The sequence below is a fragment of the Myripristis murdjan genome, chromosome 13 (assembly GCF_902150065.1).
Source record: "Myripristis murdjan chromosome 13, fMyrMur1.1, whole genome shotgun sequence".
NCBI classification, from domain to species: Eukaryota; Metazoa; Chordata; class Actinopteri; order Holocentriformes; family Holocentridae; genus Myripristis; species Myripristis murdjan.
In genome coordinates this window covers 38,400,713-38,420,810 of record NC_043992.1, presented here as the reverse complement: position 1 = coordinate 38,420,810, position 20,098 = coordinate 38,400,713, and the positions used below count along the sequence as shown (strand labels likewise).

The 20,098-nt window shown below is 40.7% G+C and overlaps 1 protein-coding gene across 4 annotated transcripts in view; it reads right to left on the bottom strand.

Annotated features, from left to right (window-relative positions):
* aplp2 (amyloid beta (A4) precursor-like protein 2) overlaps positions 1 to 20,098 on the bottom strand; it is a 94,011-nt gene continuing 73,913 nt past the window's right edge. For 3 of the 4 annotated variants that reach the window (XM_030067683.1, XM_030067686.1, XM_030067685.1), the window contains 7 exons: positions 15,726 to 15,825; positions 14,776 to 14,949; positions 14,010 to 14,045; positions 11,522 to 11,604; positions 9,624 to 9,701; positions 7,286 to 7,441; positions 1 to 2,010 (listed from right to left, as the gene is read on the bottom strand). In XM_030067683.1, coding sequence (XP_029923543.1) covers positions 1,909 to 2,010; positions 7,286 to 7,441; positions 9,624 to 9,701; positions 11,522 to 11,604; positions 14,010 to 14,045; positions 14,776 to 14,949; positions 15,726 to 15,825 — 729 coding nt within the window. In that variant the 3' untranslated portion in view covers positions 1 to 1,908. The remainder of the gene's footprint in view (positions 2,011 to 7,285; positions 7,442 to 9,623; positions 9,702 to 11,521; positions 11,605 to 14,009; positions 14,046 to 14,775; positions 14,950 to 15,725; positions 15,826 to 20,098) is intronic. The other variant, XM_030067684.1, reaches the window with a different exon arrangement.

The window sequence follows — 20,098 nt, the reverse complement described above, 5'->3', positions numbered from 1 at the left end:
TATGGAAGTTGTGAGTTTATTGATGTGTTTTCCCCCCATAACCGTAAATCTGTTTCCACTGGTGTCAATCAATTTTTTATGTCACTAATATGTATATTATATTAGTTCCCAGTCCCCTCCCACAATCAAGCAGGCAATTACAAGATTGAAGCCGTTTGGGTGCATAGTGAGACAGTCACATACAGAGATACTGTCACAGGAAGAGAGAAATAGAAAACAAGAAAAAACAAACTTAAAAATATATATCATATCATTTCATATAAGAACAATGCACACCACGGGTAATCCTCTGAAAAAAGCCATGATTGCAACATCAACTATACAGGCATACAAAGACAATACTAAGAGAGAGAGAGAGAGAGAGTGAGAGAGAAAGAGAGGTAGAGAGAGAGAGAGAGAGAGAGAGAGAAAGAGAGAGAGAGAAAAGAGGACTCCAGGATTCAATTTACTTGTTTGTGCCATTCTCTACCTGTAAAAATACATGTTAGCTTTATTTCGAAACAAGGTTCTCCAAGCTTTTGTCTTTCCGAGCCTCTGTCTGCCTGCATAGCCCTGCAGCTCCGAGTCGCCTCCGTGTGGCTTTGATCTACCAGGCCGCTCTCGCTGTTTCTGCGCTTGAGGACCAGCAAAGCAGACAGCTGTTTCCACTGAGCGTGTGTGTACATCATCCCCCAATTTAATTTTTCCAGATTAGCTCCTGTAGTACTTGTTTTTTTTTGTTTGTTTTTTTCCCCCCACACTTTAGTTCATTTGTGCAAAACAGAAGAAAAAAAGAAAAGAGAAATCACTCATTTTTGTCTTCTTCACCTGCTGCTTGTACGTGGCCTTAAAATCAGAGCTGTAAGAGAACATTTCAGGTACATAGTATGGAAAACAAGCCTCCACAATACATTCAACTATGTAACATGTCAATAGGTGCTACCTCATCTATCGAATTAGCCTACTTCCCCATGGATGAAGAGTGTGTGTAGGGGGCGGGGGGGGGGGATTATGATTGGGATATATCACATTCACTTAGATCGGGGTTCAGAGCAGGTTCTGGGTGATGGGTTTGAGCTGGGGACCTGTGCACACCTTCTCCAAGCCTTCTTAACACGTGTGCCTGCGAACACAACTCGTGACCACCGAGCGTACAGAACCACAATCCAACTCATTAATCGCCTCTTCCCTGGGAAAAAAAGGTGGAATAAAAACATCTACTCTTATATATATTTAAACTGTATATGTATATTTTGTCAGTTATCATAACAAAGAACAGAAAGTAAATAATTCATGATTTGTTTTCATTTTTTTTTTCTCATTTGTTGTTTCACTATACATTTTAATTGGTACAAAGAACCTTCATATACAAGCAATCTATTAAGAAGAAGAAGAAAAAAAGAAAAGAAAAAAGAAACACCAATTCTTTTTGAGAAAACCATCAGAAACTGGACACTTTGTACGATGGGAACCAAAGGTGTAGTGTCTGGTGCGTGTGTCAATTTGAAGATGGCTACTCAAATACATTTAACTTTAATTTTTGCTTGATTCGCCTTACACTTTTAAAAAGAAATGAAGAAAAAAAAAAAACATCTGAAGAAATGTTGTACACCTTGATCTGAGATAGCTGTATTCATAATTACAGAGAAATCTGCTGAATCACATTTTTTTTTTTTCCAGAATGCAAAATGGCAGATAACGTCACCTTTCTCAAAAGAAACATGATCAAAAAGAGCGCTATAGTACAATAGTAGCAGTAGTAGAAGTAGTAGCATTATTTAAGGATTGTTTTGAACAAACCGGTAAATGGATTTTGGATGTAATGCAAATGATTTTTGACAATAGCATCATGTGTTATTGGTCAGTAGTATGTTCCTCCTCCGGTGCGTCCCCCCTCTCAGGCTCGACAGCGCCCACCGTTGGCTCAAGTTAGATCTGCATCTGCTCCAGGTATTTGTAGGTGGGGTTCTCGTAGCCGTGATTCTGCATCTTGCTGAGGTGGCGCTCCTCTGGCGTCAGCATGGGATCGACCTGTCACGGAGGTGGGACACGGACAGAGGACGAGGGTTAGGGTCGACCTCAGCAAGGCCAGAGGCAAATCAGCAGCCTTAGACAAAGTCACCTCCAAGGAACCACTGAGGAAAACTCCTCGTTTATCAGGGTGTCCGGTCACAGATAAAACACAATAAAACAGTGTTAGGTTATGTTAAATACAGAGAGAGAAGATGCATAACCAAATTAGTCCAGTAATTTTAAGCCAAATAAGGGATCAACCTCAAACAAATTGCAACAGAAGCAAACTCAACTGATTTTGTATCCTCAACATGTCCTGAGTGAGGGAAAAAAAGCCCCGAAGAATCCCACTGGGGGAAAGTTTCGAAAAAGACTAAAATACAGCCCATTCAAACGCCTATTAACTTTTTTTCTCATGTGAATAGGGTAAAAATTTTTATCTTTAGGTATCACCATGAAAATTGCTGAGTTGATTACTTACCTTAAGACAAATAAAAAATGTATTGCAAGTTTTTTTTGAAAATTTTTAGTAACATGAGCTAATTTGCATACATTTGCATAAACTCCACAGTTTTACTACAGAGGGCATATAAAGTGGTCTTCTTATGATACTAGCATGAAAATTGGGATGAGCTGTCTCCATGGGTCACTTGACAAGTAACCACTTAGAAATTTCAAAATGGCTGCCATTTTTCAAGATTGCTACCACCTTAGTGGAGCAGTTATGACATGCTCCTTTCTTCAACTCCAAACCTCATCTCTGTAATGATAATCACTAAAGACTGGTTTTAAGTTCCTTCTTCCTTAATGTTCATTGGTAGCCTAAATGGGTTCCATTCAGACCTTAATGTTTAGTATTTGACTGTTATATGTCAACAGGATTGATTATGAGATTTTCACCTGGCTATACCCAAGGTTTATATCTGTTGTAGCGTTTATGCAAATTAGTGTGTACATAATTCAGATATGCACCCTTTGCTCATGTCAATAAACAATTTCAAAAAACTTGCAATACATTTTTTATTTGTCTATATGTAAGTAATCAACTCAGCAATTTTCATGGTGATACCTAAAAGTAAAAATTTTTACCATATTCACATGAAACTTTCCCCCAGTGGGATTCTTCGGGGCTTTTTTTTTTTCCCTCACTCAGGACGTACTGAGGATACAAAATCAGTTGAGTTTGGTTCTGTTGCAATTTGTTTGACCTTGAGTCATAAAATAACTGGACTAAATGAGCAACATAATATAGAAATTTTTAACAAATAATCTCATAAGACACTTTAAAAACAAATGACATCATAAAAACAAGATCAGACTCTTGAACTAACAATATTAGATGTCTGTATTTATATTATTTTGCAGGTTATGCATTACGATACTAAAGGCAGTTTTCCCGATTTCAGAATGAACTAGTGGGATGTGGAATCCGCCTATTGAGCGGGTATCAAGATCGTTAATTAATTTATTAATTTATGGTTTATTTGATAAGGATTGATAAAATGTAAGTAGTTAAACTGAAAACAGCTTTCCAGTGCAGGTGTCATAATGTTTGTCAGTGATGCTAATTTGCAACACCCTTTGTAAAAATAAGAGATTGAAACAGTAAAATAAAAAAAAAGTATAGAAGGTAAATAGAATGCAGTGCTCCAGTTTGAAAAAATGAAGGCCAAGGTAGAATCTCTTATGTCGTGTTTTGGAAACATGAATGGTTGTGATGGTCATGTCCCAGTTAATGACAGTCGGCCAGCCTTGGCATATGAAAGACCATGGTGTGTGTGTGTGTTGTTGCTATATTCTGTCATAAATCCGGGTACGGAGAGGCGAACTGCGTCTAAAGTTTTAAGGAGGTGGTAGCAGCTCTGCCATAAATTATGTCACCATAGTCCAGAACAGATTAAAAAAAAAGGATTCAAATATTTGCTGTGTAACAGAAAAACAACTTCTACTTAATGTCAGAGCTGGTAGGCATGCATGAAATCTTATAAATGTGTCAAGTTAAAATTTCTACAGCATTAAGAGCCTATATTACACCAGCAAGACTCGTTAAAATGAATGTAAATCAATCAGACAGATGTTGGCATAATTGTGGGGAGCTAAATTCCTTTTTTAACTTATTCATTATGAAAGAGATTTAGATCAAATTTTCATTTGTGGCATAACAAATGTCCTCAGGTTACAGCACTGTGATCAAAGGCAAATAATATTAGCAAACCTAATTTACCAGCTTATGTCTTACTATTGTTTTGACTCATTTTGACTGCAATTTTAGGGGGAATAATTTACAGGGAATTTTTGCATCATAACTGTAAGATTCACTTAAAAAAAACTATTAAAATGATGACATGATTTTTCCTGGGGTCTGTACCACATAAACACATTTTCTTTTGTCTGTAGAACATGATTTTAAGCCCAGGGTATGTCTGTAGCACCACAATTCTTCATTTATAGTCCTGTTTCCACGCTTATTTGACCTTAAGTCAAGTGCTCAGGACCCTTATTGTATCTCATTAGTTTACTTACTATCCTCTAGTAACTGGAGCCAGAATGCAGTCTTGTGACCGAGTGCAATATCAGTTTTGGTAGCATCATCTTTCATGTTATGTGCTGTCCTCCATGTTTATTCTATGCTGCTGCACATCAAATTGCCCTTTGGGACATTAATAACTATTTTTCCAAGATTATCACAGAGAATTCGGGAAACTCTAGAATATTGTTCTCCACTATTGACCAGCTACTCAACACTGCTCCCACTTCACCACAGTTCTCTGCATCTAGATGTGAAGAACCTGCACTGTTCTTCAATAACAAAATAACATAAATTAGAACTACTATTCCTGTTAATCCAGACACCAATGCAAACGCAGGTGATCTCAGAAAATTCTGTAAAAACTATGCAACCATGGGGAAATTCACCAGCATAACATTATCTGAGCTTTGTAAGACTGTTAATGAATGCAACTCCACTACCTCATGTGTTGACCCAGTACCTACAGCATTTTTTAAACGGGTGTTCAACAGTATATCAAGTCACGTCCTGACAATTATAAACATGTCACTTCAAACTGGCATCTTCCCAGATGAGTTCAAAACAGCTGTTGTAAAACCTTTACTAAAGAAACCCAACCTAGATAGTAATGCACTAAGCAGCTATAGGCCAATATCGAACATACCATTCATTAGTAAGATACTTGAAAAAATAGTTGCAGCGCAAATAAATGCCTTTCTTAAAGAAAATAACATCCTGGAGGAATTTCAATCAGGCTTTAGAAAACATCATAGCACTGAAACGGCTCTAGTCAGCGACCTCAGACTGAACTATGATGAAAATAAGGTCTCAATTCTTATCCTCTTAGACCTTAGCACTGCGTTTGATACGATTGACCATGACATCTTAATCAATCGCCTTGAAAAATTGGTTGGTCTTTCTGACTGTGTGTTACACTGGTTTAAAACTTACATCAAAGGGAGAAAGTTTTACGTCAGACTGGGAGATCATGTGTCTGGGGAACAGGACAACTGCTATGGAGTTCCACAAGGGAGCTGCCTTGGTCCATTACTTTTCTCACTATACATGCTGCCACTCGGTGACATCATCAGAAGGCACAATGTATGTTTTCATAGTTATGCAGACGACACACAACTGTATATTTCTGCCGAACCAAATGATGCTACAGCGATAAATTCCATCACTACCTGTCTCATGGCAGTGAACAAATGGATGAGCGATAACTTCTTAAAGCTAAATGAAGACAAAAACAGAGATCCTGTTAGTTGGCCCCAAAACAAAAAGAGAGATGCTGTCCATTAACTTGGGGAAACTGGCTTCCAGGATTAAATCTGAGGTTACAAGTCTTGGCATTGTATTGGATCCAGATCTTAGTTTCAAGTCTCACATTAACAAGGTGACGAAGACATCATTCTTCCACCTTAGAAACATCGCTAAAGTGCGACCATTTATAAATCAAAAAGATGCTGAAAAACTAATACATACTTTTATCTCTAGCCGACTTGACTACTGTAATGTACTTTTTACCGGCCTCCCAAAGAAAACCACTGACAGACTTCAGCTCATCCAAAACTCTGCTGCTCGCTTATTAAGCAGAACCAGGAAGAGAGAGCAGATTAGTCCGGTCTTAGCTGCCCTACACTGGCTCCCTGTAACATTTAGAACTTAATCTAGATTTAAGGTTCTTCTACTTGTATGCAAAGCACTTCATGGGCTACATTGCCAACTCCCTTATTGGCTCTGCACCCCAAAGAGCACTGCGATCATCAGCTGCTGGCTTATTGGTTCCCAACAACAGTCGAAAGAAAATTGGGGATGCCGCCTTTGTTCCTTACGCCCCTAAGCTTTGGAGCACACTACCTTTAGACATCAGGGAAGCCAGCTCACTGGATATCTTTAAAAGAAGATTAAAGACCCACCTTTTCACTCTAGCCTTTAACCAGCCCCTATTTTATTCCACACTGTTGTCTTTTATTGTTTTATTTGCATCTTTTGTTTTATTTCAAAGTTCTCGTCTTTAGCCTTTTCTTTTTAATTCCACCCTGTGCTGTTTTTAATGTCTTATTTTAATGTTTCCAAATGTTCTTCTTTTTATTGTGAAGCACTTTGAGCTGCAATTCTTGTATGAAAAGTGCTATACAAATAAAGTTTTATTATTATTATAATAAAATTGAACTGAACTGAATCAAATAATTGCAGCTCCTGCAATTTGTATACTGAAGTTAGTCATGTTGTCATTTCAATATTGTTTTGATGAATTGTTCAGCCCTAACTGGAAGCTACAAAAATCCAGATGCATGTCAGTTAGAAAGTGGCTTGGGGACAATGTGGATTTGATTAATATGGAACTGGTGGTGGCTCAACTCCAAAACACCAAAACACACAGATAATATATGATTTCTATAGACACCAAAACAGATGAGGACTACATTAGTGCAAGATTATCTTAAATTATGTGTAGTTTCTTTTTCTTGTATGCGTCTTTGCCTTTTCTGTGTATCGAGTAAAATTTGAAAATCTGCCCATAAAACTTTTTTTTGAATGAAGATGCCATTAACAGCTCCGCTCAAGGGAGCCCAACATGCTGTGTGTGTACTATGCAAATGCTACAGAGACAATAATCCAATCTGCCTTGAATTTACCCATGGTGCATTTGCATAAGAAATGATAATTTGATCTAAATCTCTGACACTGGGTGTAAGCTGGGTGACAGTTCATTAGAGTATCGGTGTTTGCATTTTACAGCCTATTAATCTCCAAACTGAAGATGCGCCCGTCTCTTACCTCCACAATGCCGTGACTGATGGTGCCGTACTGCCTCTTCCTCAGAAGCACCAGGCTGATCACAATCACAGTTGCTATGGCCACCGCAATAACCAGCAAGCCAATCAGTGCGCTGCTCCCGATGCTGAAGTCCTCTCCCAGAGGGCCGTAGGACTCCTAACAGGTGGAAAAGGCGTGTGTGTGAGTGTGTGTGTGAGACAGACAGAGAGAGGCAGTGAGGAGACGAGCTATGCAAAACACAGCTGACCACAACACAGGGATTATAAACAGTCAGACAAGAAACCAGTTTGTGGTTAAAGGCGCCCAATGCAGTTTCTATTGAAAACACACTCAGTTTGGTTTACATTCAAAATGTATTGAGGCCTATTAAACATGCTGAATGCATTTCCTACCCTGAAAGACATTTGTGAAGACTTATTTTGTAATATTTTGAGAGTCCACCCCTCCCCATGTTCATTGCATGCTATAAGAACACAGTATATAAACAAAACAGGGACCCGGTTTTCCTTGTGTTTACTATAGCACCACTCGTGCTCACTAACTACACTGGGTACCTTTAAAGGTGCACTGTGCAAAATTGCTATGGGTTGACTAAAGTGAGGACTGTTAAGACTCAACTGACAAAAAAACCCACCTCAAAAACAAAAAACAAAAAACAAAACAGGGAGCAACACGATGGTTGAGTCCACGTGTTACTTAGCTGAGCCAATTACGTCCTTTTTCCACATTTTGTCAGTTGAGTCTAAATGGCCCACACTTGAATAAACCTTCGGCGACTTTGCGTAATGTACCTTTAAATGTGCCACTGCATTGCTCTTTCTTCTGTTATGGGGCAGCTGTGATGACACTGAACGCACACAGTTGTTCTCTCGTTACGCTAATCTGCAATTTTCACTTTTGCAAACATGTTTTGCTCGCTCTTATTTTTGTTGTCATATGAAAACGGCGAGTGAGCCGCCCGTCCGCTGACCTCGTTAACCACGTGAACCACGTCCTGAACACGGCAGTTCAAAAAGGAGGAATTCGTTTAGGGTGTAAAAATGGCGATAACAACTGATGTGTGACACAGATGTGCTGCCCCTCCCTGGATTCTCCTGCTACACAGATAAATCTCATTTTAATTTCAACACTGCAAAAACGCAAAGTCTTACCAAGATTATTTGTCTTATTTCAAGTCAAAAATGTCTTATTCCTAGTCAAAATATCTCATTACACTTAAAATAAGACATGATCACCTCAGAAGTAAATTGTTTTTAGACAATTTTCACTTGTTTCAAGTGAAAATTCACTTGAAACAAGTGAAAATTTGCTTGCTTCATTGGCAAAATTTGCCAGTGGAAAAAGTGAAAATTCACTTGAAATAAGTGAAAATTAGCTAGAAACAAGAAACAAATTTTGCCAATGAAACAAGCAAATTTTCACTTGAAACAAGAGACAATTGTCTAAAAACAAGTTACTTCTGAGGTGATCATGTCTTATTTTAAGTGTAATGAGATATTTTGACAAGTAATAAGACATTTTTGACTTGAAATAAGACAAATAATCTTGGTAAGATTTTCCGTTTTTGCAGTGAAGTGGGCCAAGCGGGGGTCATGGAAAAAAAAAAAAAATCAGCTTTTGTGATCAGCCGTCCTCAAAGGAGCCTAGAAACGCGGGTGATGAAGTTACTGCAGGAGAACTTCAATGTTGAGTGTTACTAAAACGCAAGATGATGGAATTAATCTTTTTTTTTATCTAATTATTATTTTACAATACCACAGTGAAACAGTAACAAGATCCTTTTTGGCAGAGGGGATTGGTAGATATGAGTGACTACAACCGAGAGTGACCAATGTGTACGCATGCATGAAATGTGTCTTTATGGGAGATTGTGTAAAAAAAAAATCTCAGCCTATTCATGTATATGAACAACCACAAGTCACCTACACTACCTTCACAATGTAATCTGGCACATATGACGCAAACTAATCATATGTAAACAGCCACCGGGCAGCTATTTTCTGCTCATTCTCACACATGAACCAAGCAACACTCGGTTTGTGTGACTTCACATTCGTATGAACTGGGGATTTCCACGTGGACATTCAGATACATTCACATAACAAACATGCATCCATGCAGAAAAAAAACAAAAGCATAGTAGGCTGAACAGAAAACTCGAAAATTACAAGAGGTGGGATCTGCTCGGGGTCTGTTCCAACACTGTGTGCGTCTTTCACGGTTAACTGGCATCTTTGTGGATTTGCACACTCCCACACTCCCCTCCTTTCATCTCATCCCCGCTACTGACGGCTACAGTTCCCGCAGAGTGCCCTGTGGAGGGCGCCGCTGTACTCACCAACTCATCATCATGCATAACGCTGACTCTCTCTGCACTGTAAATCACTTCTTTAACATCCAGAGACTCATCAATCACCTGTCAACACAGACAGGGGAGCCCAGGTTACACTCACTGCAATGTGTATGTGAGAGCGTGTGTGTGTGTGTGAATCTGTGTGTGTGTGTGTGTGTGTGTGAGACAAAGCCAGACATGTAGAAAGAGAGAGAGAGAGGCAGGCTGAGAGACAGTGGGAATGTGCAGCGGAGTTACACTGTAAGGATTATCTGTATTTGGGCGATGATACACTTGGAGCTGTCTGGTACAAAACTGGAAGGGGGAGGGGGGGCGGGGGGCGGGGCGGGGGGGGGGGGGGGGGGGGTGTTGCAAGCATCAACAACAGACTCTGTCTTCTAGGCACACGGTTGCATGTCTTTCTAAACAGACTGTCAGCCGCTCATTAACTGAGAGCTCTAATCTAAAGAAGCGCTGGGTGAATTAGAGTGTGTTCAGGAGGCAGAAACAACAACAACAACAACAACAACAACAACAAAAAGACGGGTGTTTTCAGGCAGAGCAGTCCAAAGTCCACTTAACACATTTTCCAACATGTCTTTAGGTAGGTTGATGTCCTCATGATGCCAAAGACCTATCGATTTTTAACCTCAAGTCAATTCAATTCAATTTATTTGTATAGCCCAGAATCACAAATTACAAATTAGTCTCAAAGGGCTTTACAGAAAAATACAACATCCTCTGTCCTTAGACCCTCAGATTGCTCTGTCTTGAAAAATCAGCATGTACATATGAAAAAACACGAAACAGAAACAGAAACATGCGTGCGTTCAAAACCTCCGATAAACTGCGTGGCTCATGCGCACACACACACACACAGTTTGTGCAGTCCGGTTTTGGATTAGCATGCGACACACTGCACACATTCAGCGGCCAAGCAAGCATCATTTGAAAACCCACGAGGGGGGAAATAGTGTCCGTGGCAAAGAAAGGAAAGCATGCGATGACTGCCGAACAATGTGCCGACTCGGCGTGAATGAGGGTCGGCCTGGCAGAGGCTGGAGACGGACACACACACACACACATAGCCGAGTGTGAGACAGCGGTAACTATGACAACATAGTTACTGGAGAAAATCTGAACGTAAGAGAGCTACGTGAAAGCACGGGTAGCAAAGTGCCTTTACCACTGTGTACTGATTAACACTAATGACTGTGTGCACTCATTAATTACACTGTTACTGCTTAAGCCTGCGGTCAACATCAAGTGTCAGTCCTCTGTTGCAGAATATTTAGTGTGGGGATTAACATTTACACTGCAAAAACGCAAAATCTTACCAAGATTATTTGTCTTATTTCAAGTCAAAAATGTCTTATTTCTAGTCAAAATATCTCATTACATTTAAAATAAGACATGATCACCTCAGAAGTAACTTGTTTTTAGACAATTTCCACTTGTTTCAAGTGAAAATTTGCTTGTTTCATTGGCAAAATTTGCCAGTGGAAAAAGTGAAAATTCACTTGAAATAAGTGAAAGTTAGATAGAAACAAGAAACAAATTTTGCCAATGAAACAAGCAAATTTTCACTTGAAACAAGAGACAATTGTCTAAAAACAAGTTACTTCTGAGGTGATCATGTCTTATTTTAAGTGTAATGAGATATTTTGACTAGAAATAAGACATTTTTGACTTGAAATAAGACAAATACTCTTGGTAAGATTTTGAGTTTTTGCAGTGTAAATATCTTAACACACTTCCAGGTGTTTTTTTTGTTTGTTTTGCTTTAACAATGCTGCTCTTAGTTCATGTGTAGAGCGAATCAGGAGGTTGAAGAAGGCTTGAAGGCACAGACACGGATCACATGAGGCTGCAGCGGCACAGCGACACGGACGTGAGGCTCTTACCACGTTGTCGTTGATCTTGGCTTTGCTGTTGATGATCCTCTCCTCAGCACCTATCAGCCCGTCCAAGCCAGACATGCCAGAGCCTGCGGGAGGTGAAGGAGCACGGTTAGCGGCGGCAGGGCTGCACAGACCGACACACAGGCGCGGGGTGTGGATGCCGGACAGCTGCACACACACACATCCAGCTCTATTCTCCCCACGACTGTCGCCTGAGTCTCTCTCACAGACGAGTGACAACAATGCCCTTTCTTCCATTGAGCACAGCGAAGCGCCGGGGAGTCACATGTCGGCACTACGCTGACCTTACATTCACCACAAAGGCCCACTCAAACGCTGTTTTGCATGTATTTGAAGTTTCTCAGTAAACATCCTGCTGCGTGCTTCGGCTGAATGAAAACCTCACGGGCCTTTGGTTTCGCCTCGCATTTTCTGTCCTTCAGTCGGCGCCGATTTCACGGTCAAAACTCGCCGTGGCTGCAGCACCTCATATATAAATCCTTTATAACCCTGTAGCACATATTTTAATAGATAATAAAAAAAAAACAAAAAACTAGCAGACCCTGTAGGCCACCATAAGTGGGTAGGGCGAAAACTGGGCCGCAGAGTCAAATATGCATGTGAGGAAGACGAGTGGTTTTGAAATAGGCATCGTATCTATTAATACACACACCAGATATGCCATGAATAAATCAAGAGCCGGGGTGGGGGGTGGGGGGGGGGTTGGTATCAGCCTATTGTCTGCTGCCAGGCTCAGCTGATGCCATACGGACAAGATTAGGACAATTACCAGCACTGGGTTTAGCGGGGAACAATGATGTGTGTTTACGAGGCTCGCTCGGCGGTGCTGACGTCAGAGCGGCTGGCAGCGTTATCAGATGGCAGAGCAGAGCAAACTCTGTCGCCGCGGCACAATGGGAACAATCTCTCGAAAGGCAATTTGACGATTCATCTCTACGGGCCGGACTGTACAATACAGCAGTGACAAACACTCTCGGGAACAAAGAACAGTGCAGGCCAGGGAGCTGTGGTAAAAAAAAAAAAAAAGGCCACTGTCTTTCATATATAATGCATAAAGTCCATGTTAAATCTAGGGCCAGGCTTTGGCGAGGGTCTCATGATGCAGTGTTTATCATGAGACCATTTTTATATGATACATGAAATGTCTATAAGGCTTGAAACATGACCTGCTGCATATCATCTGGGTAGAAGAATAAGAGAAACATATTATAGGGTAAATATATAGGGCTCAAATCAATTCATAATTCCCATTCCAATTCATTTGAATTCACATTGCACTTACTTAACACAGGGCACTGAAATCTACAGATGTCATAACATCATGAAAATTCAAGTGCATAAATTTTATGCACTGATTGAAGGGGCTGGAGAATTGATACGGCACAATGAAAAGTAATACTGTGATATGCAAGGTTATCTTTTTTTTTTTTTTTTTTTTTTTTTTTTTGCATAGCTCTAATACATTCCAGGCTTAACAGTTAGAAGAAGGTATCACTATGTTCAGCGAGCACAGAGTAAGATCACAAGGTTAAACCCAGATCAGACAATGGGTGATGTAAGCACCGCTGCTGCTGTCTCAGGCCTTGGAGGACAAATCGGGCCAATTTGGACGAGGCTGCGGGTCAGTGGAAACACTGCGCTCCAGACAGGGCCACTAAATCACACCGCTTCTATCAGGAATAGAGAGACTGATGAGGTGAATGAGTGTGTGGGTGGGGGAATAATTAAGCAAGGTGCTTTGACAAATGTACTGAGGGCGTGATGACAGGAAACAGGACGGCTGGAGAGTCTCTCTGAGAGGGGAGCGGGCTGTAAAACGTCTCTGCCACGCTTAGCAGCCGCTGACCTCGCGATGCAGCATCAAGTGATAATACAAGTGAGTTAAAAGGCCAGGAATAGGAGGGTCTGAGGTAGGGCTGAGCAATTAATCAAAATATGATCCCAATCACATTATGGGCAAAGGCCAAATCAAATTGCATGAGCTGAATTTTTTAATGTAAAATAAGTGGCAAAATAGCATTATAAATGAAGTACTGTGGTGCTACAGAGATGCCCTCGCCTACAAACCATACTCTCCACATGTTAAGAAAACATGTTTGTTGGGTACAGATCCTGGCAAAATCATCATTTAAATAGTTTTTCAATAAAAAAAGAAAATGCAAAAATTACCATGCCTGCTGCAATCATGAAAAATACCGCAATCGCAAAATCTGTCAAAACTAACTGCACTGTGATTCTTCAGTCCTAGTCTGAGGCCCAATCAGGTAGCCCATGTGAGTCATCAAAAAGAGGAGAAAATAAACTACAGCAGAGATAACCACTGATAAAAAGGTAATAGCAAAAGTGGGAGAGAGGGAGAGAATCCCAAACCGCACCAAAGGGAGAAAAAATGGGAAATAATAGGCGGAAATGGCTAGGAGGATGAGGGAGAGGGGGAGCGAGAAAAACAAGAGGAAGCAGAGGCACCAACCTTTCTTGAAGGCACGTGGGGAGTCTGATAGATCACCTTGGCATTGGAAATGAGCAACAGAACAAACAAAAAGAAAAAAGAAAGAGGAAAGGAGAAAAGAGAAAACCTAGGTGAGCAGAGAAAAGGTAGGATTATCAAGCTGTGTTAATTGATTAAGAGAAGAGTCCAGTGGGGAAGTGTCCAGAAATAAAATCAGAGAGAGAGAAACAAACTCAAAAGAGGAGCAATTTTCAAAATTGGCTACTCCAATCAAAGCCCTCCGGGATGTTGGCATGTATATTAAATGTTCCTCGGGGATTTAGTTGTAATTTGCCTTTCGTTTCCCTGGAAGTGTTCCATCCTTCACTTTGTTCTCTCCTTGAGGATTCAATCTTTTGTTTGGCACGAGCATGTGACAAAGGAGAAAACCATAACTGCTTGCTAAGAGGCATATTTTCAAAGCTTTTGGCTCCAGTTAGGCACCAAAGCCTGAGGCTTTGTGCATTTATCTGAACTTCAGAAGTGTTGTGTTGAAGGCTAGGCCAGAGGGAACTGTGTAGGCGCAGATAAACCCAAATCCATGGCTCCACAGCACACTCGGATTGGCCTAGCACACTCTGTATACCTTTTCTCTCCCTCAGTTACACATGAGCTATTCTCCCTCAGTTTTGGTATGCTAAGTCACTCATTTCCTGCAGCAAGACGTGTACGCATGGCTTATTATTCTCCACACAGCCGTATCATGACGTTCACAGTCCTGTCTGCTACTGTGAGGGAAGCTGCTCACCCTCCGGCTCTGGACGGGACCCCAGTGAGGTGACCTGGAAGGGCCGGTATGGTTTGCCCTCGGCGGCAGGAACCTCCACGCTCTCCTCCGACAACACTGTGACGTCTGGCTGAGATTCAGAGATGGATGACAGGAACTGGTCCATGTCTGCTTTCTGCTCCTGGAGTAGCTCATCTGTGGGGGAAGACAATGAATAGCTTATGAGAGGGCTGCTGCACACAAAGACCAAGCAGGCAAGCAGGGGTGCGGCAGTAACGGGCGAAAGGAGGAGCTACAGCAATTACTGTTACATCTCCACTGCAGTTGCTGCAAGAAAAGTCCGCTCCCATTTCTCCAAACTACCAATTAGTATTTTTCTGAGAGCTATTTTCCGTGTAAATCTGCACATCTCCCAACAGGATGCAGCACGGTGAAAGCTGTGACCCAGTTCTGTCACTGCATCCGCTCCACTTTAATCTGTGCTGCACACCACACGATGTTTCCTTTAATGAACCAAAGGTAACAAAAGGAAAGTGATAAAACGTGCACTGCAGCTATTCCAGAGCCGGATCCCACCTGCCTCGGCTCGTGCCGCTGCAGACGAGCACGGTCCAAACGGTGCAGCGAGAGAAAAGGTGGACATTAATTATGCCAAGGAGAGGCAAGGTGCTCCAGCTGTCTGCGGTCTTGTGTTTGTGTTGATGCTGCCCTTTTGTAACAAGTTAAGACTCATCCTCTGGAGCAGCTTTCTGTCAGCTTGCATCAGGTAGAAGTTAAAAAAAAAAAAAAAAAAAGATAATAAATAAATAACTCATACAGCACACTGAGGTCCAGAGGAAATATGATGTATTGGCTGCATCTACCTGGCCCTTGTGCGAATTCCATCACTCTTTTCATTTCGTTTCGTTTTTATTACAGCCTGCCATCCCTCCTCCGAACTGCCTAGGGGGCTTTGACAGAACACGACTCACCAATTTCATCCTGAATCTCCTCGGCCACATAAGGTACTTTGTAGAGCAGAGACAGGCTCTGGTTCATCCTCTCCTCGATCACTCGCAGGTGGGTCATCACCTGGCGTAGGAAGAGCACAGAAGAACAGGGAATAATGCCACCAAAATCTTAAAATCCTGCAATTTCGCTGCGGCTTTAAAGTGAAAAACAGAGTCGATGCGCTGTGTGTTATTCCTCGGATCGTGGATGGTTCAATCAATATTTGTCTCCCAGTGACATGTAATTGGGGACTGATTTTTCAACTGATAAAATGTTTGATTTTTTTTTTTTTTTTTTTTAAATCACATTTCTTTTAAAGCAGAACTAGCATTCATGTACAACAGCCCAGAAAAATCCCCTTGGGTGCTCTCACTGTGTCGGCCGCCCATTTATCGTCACTGGTGAAGTTATCGGTGTTGTCACATAATGACACCACGGATTACAGTTACGGTTTTCTTGTTTGGAAATACACATTCAGTCAGGGTCAGGGTGAGAAGCTAGGAGCAATTACAAACAGAAGCACCAAACAATACAAAAAAAAAAAAAAAAAGGGTTAGGGTTAAGGGTTGGGATTAGGGCACAACTGAAGGTTATAGCTCATCAAGAAAATTGCATTTATTTAGGGAAGCTCCTTTTCCTCAACATAGGCCTATAGGATACTATCAATGCATTTTCATTAATAAACTAGAGGACATGGGCATTATGGACATTAGTATTCTTTTTATGTTGAGGGAATATGGAAAACTGTGTATGTTGCTGATGGTATATTGCTTACTGCTATTTATCATGTGTATACTGTATATTTCTTCTAAATTTGCACATTGACCTACCTCTATGCACATTTTATACACCCATGCACACGGTTTTTTCTGTTTTTTTTTTTTTTTTTGTTGCACATTGCTTTTTGCACACTGGATTGTACTTAGATCTTATTCTGTTGTACTCAGATCTTATTCTTTATTTTTTTTTTAAATCTTTTTTTATTGATTTATTTAATCTGTAATCTGTGGATACTGCTGAAAAACTGCGAATTTCCTGCGGGATGAATAAAGTATCTATCTATCTATCTATCTATCTATCTATCTATCTAGAGGACATGGGCATTATGGACATTAGTATTCTTTTTATGTTGAGGGAATATGGAAAACTGTGTATGTTGCTGATGGTTAATATTACGTGCAGGATGCTGCTATTGTTTCTCATGCTAATGATAATTAAAAGTGTGTTTGAACAAGAAGCAGCTTGACCATAAACATTTCCGATATTATTTTCCCAACATGAACATCAGCTTTTGTATTTTAACAAAACATATATATATACAACAGAGATATGGACATCATTCTTGCTTTTATGTTGAGGGAACATCATACCCATATACCCAAAACATCATTCAATATTTAAGTGACAGTTAACCCTAAAATACCATTTGACCCACAAAACATCTTGATCCTAAAACTGTCATCCTGCATCATATAGATAATTTTATCCACCAAGGTCCATGTAAAAAGCTTGTAATCCACAGTGTATAAAGGCATTATGATTATTGGAGAGTTTACAATTCTGTGACCCTAAAACCTGGAAGTATGACCATAAGTCAAAGTCATAGGGTTTTCATGCACTTTAAATCATGAGATTAACAAAAAGTCTAAATTGATTCCACTGCAAAACAGTTGCAAACTTAATTTTATGCCACTCGTCCAAAACAAAGAGTGCAAAACAGCAGAAATAACCACAATATGTTAACACACTAATGGAGACGCAAAGGCAACTATTCTGTGCAAGTACCGAGACAGCCAGCCATTTACATACTGGGTAATTATGGGAGAGGGTTGCTCATGCTCTCAAATCCAGAAATGGCATTTGTGAATTCTACTTCACAGAGTGTTTTCTTGAGGTGAAGTGCGACTCTCAAAACCTACAGACAAAAACAAGCCGCTCAAATCCATGCAGAGTCTCTTAAGTGACTAGACAGCATCTATTGCCTGTCAGTCTCAGTTATCTCCACAATTTGACAGTCGAGGTAGAATAAAGTGCCTTTTATGATCCACCAGACACGGGGCTTGATGGATTCCATTGGGTAACCTTATGGTTTTTAGGAGGGGGGAATCACTTCCAGATTAGCTGGTTACCTGCCAAAGTGGTTGGCGCTAAACTGCCACGATGTAAAAAACCTAACAGCCACAGACAAAGCTGACCGGCATTTGGCAGGTGGTTGGTGTTTGTGTCCCACCCTGGTGACTGACTGTCTTTATCTTCAGGCACATGGATGCAGTGCACCACAACCGGCAACAGATGGTGATAATGCACCTTCCTCACTGAAGGCATGGCTGCGGCCCCTGTGGCACCTTCCCGTCCATGTTTGACAAACAATCTCACTGTGAAAATGACACGTCCCGGTGTTAGGACAGAGATTTCCTTACCTTGTGCAACCTTACCTGGGACAGACAGGGGAGGATATAGGAGCTTTATAAAGAGAGAGGAGCTTTGATCCCAGAAATTGAAATAACACTGTTACATAAATCAAAGAAACCACAAACAGCAGGCCTGCCATTTACAAAGGAATCTTGTGTAATGTACCTCTAAGTCACATGTGAAAGCCACAAACAAAGGGACAAACAGTGAAAATGCACATTTCAAATCACTAGGGGATTGGCTGAGTTAAAAAAAACAAAACAAAGCAAAGCAAAAAACACAGGAATACGCAGGAACTAGGCTTGACAAATAAACACTGTGATAGCACAACAGCACAGAACAGCTTCCCATGACTGACTCAACGCCTCTTAGAGGTTACAATTCATTTAAATGGCAAGCCTTCTTCCCTTTCTTCTTCCACTGCGCTGTTTTATCCGTCTGCCGTGTTATCTGTAATGGTGGAGGATGACTATAAATGGTGTCAAAGGGCGCTGACACACACGGGCGAGTATGTGTAACCGAGGAGCATCCGAGCCAAATCCCTGTGCAGTATGGCTCAGAGTCCAGCATTACACAAGACCTGCGCAATGTTAATCTTCGTCTGGAGCTTAAGTGAATGAAACGCTTTCCTCCCCTCCTGTCAGACGAGCCTACACACTCCTCTTGGGCTTCGGCTCAGAGAAACACACACACTTTCTGCCTCCTACGCACTTAGAATAGGGCAGAGAGGAGCAGGCAGAGACATCATTATCCCTCTCCTGTCTGAGCAGGACTGACATGTGTGAAATCGTGGAACGGTTCGGCGTGAGAGACGATTTGCGGACGCCGCTTCTTTATTGCCGGTATTAATTTGAGCAACATGGATGTGAAAGCCTACACTGGCTTTTTTTTTGAAAATTGGATCGATGGTCAGATTTCATTTGACATGTTGCAATACAACATCAGCGGAATCACAATCATCAGTTGTATCTCTGTGCTGTTCAGAGGAAGCATTTTCACATATAGTGCATTTAATACCTGCAGGAAACTGGCATTTTCTAATGTGAGGAAAGGACTTTTCAGTAATTCAGTGCTGCACTGCAAAAAGTCAAAATCTTACCAAGAGTATTTGTCTTATTTCAAGTCAAAAATGTCTTATTTCTAGTCAAAATATCTCATTACACTTAAAATAAGACATGATCACCTCAGAAATCACTTGTCTTTAGACAATTTTCACCTGTTTCAAGTGAATTTTTACTTGTGACACAAGTGACACAAGTAAAAATTTGCTTGTTCACTTGTGTCACAAGTAAAAATTTGCTTGTTCACTTGTGTCACAAGTAAAAATTTGCTTGTTCCATTGGCAGAATATGTTTCTTGTTTCTAGCAAATTTTAACTTGTTTCAAGTAAATTTTCACTTGAAACAGGTGAAAATTGTCTAAAGACAAGTTATTTCTTAGCTGATCATGTCTTATTTTAAGTGTAATGAGATATTTTGACTAGAAATAAGACATTTTTACTTGAAATAAGACAAATACTCTTGGTAAGATTTTGACTTTTTGCAGTGTGGGTGGGTGAAAGATGTTTCCATACAGGGAACGAAAAAAGTAAATGATCATTACATAGTACAGTCATTTTAGCATTTGGCAGCTTTGCATCCCATCTTATGGTGTGTTTGGGGCTGACCTCGTCAACTCGTTCAAGGCCCAAACACCCATATACATTGAGAGGTACAAGTCCCCCCCAATGTTCAGGCACTCCAAAAATGTCCCCCCCAAAAATATTGCTGGAATATATTAGCAATTCAAAGTTCAGGCATTCCCAAAATGTCTGTTCCCCCAATGGTGAAATGGTGGATTTGGCCCTGAGCTCATTAAGTTTGAAATTTCTGAGTTCACCACTGGAAATTTGCACTTGAATGGCAGACAAAGTCATTAATTCAAGTAGTAAACTCCATGCAAG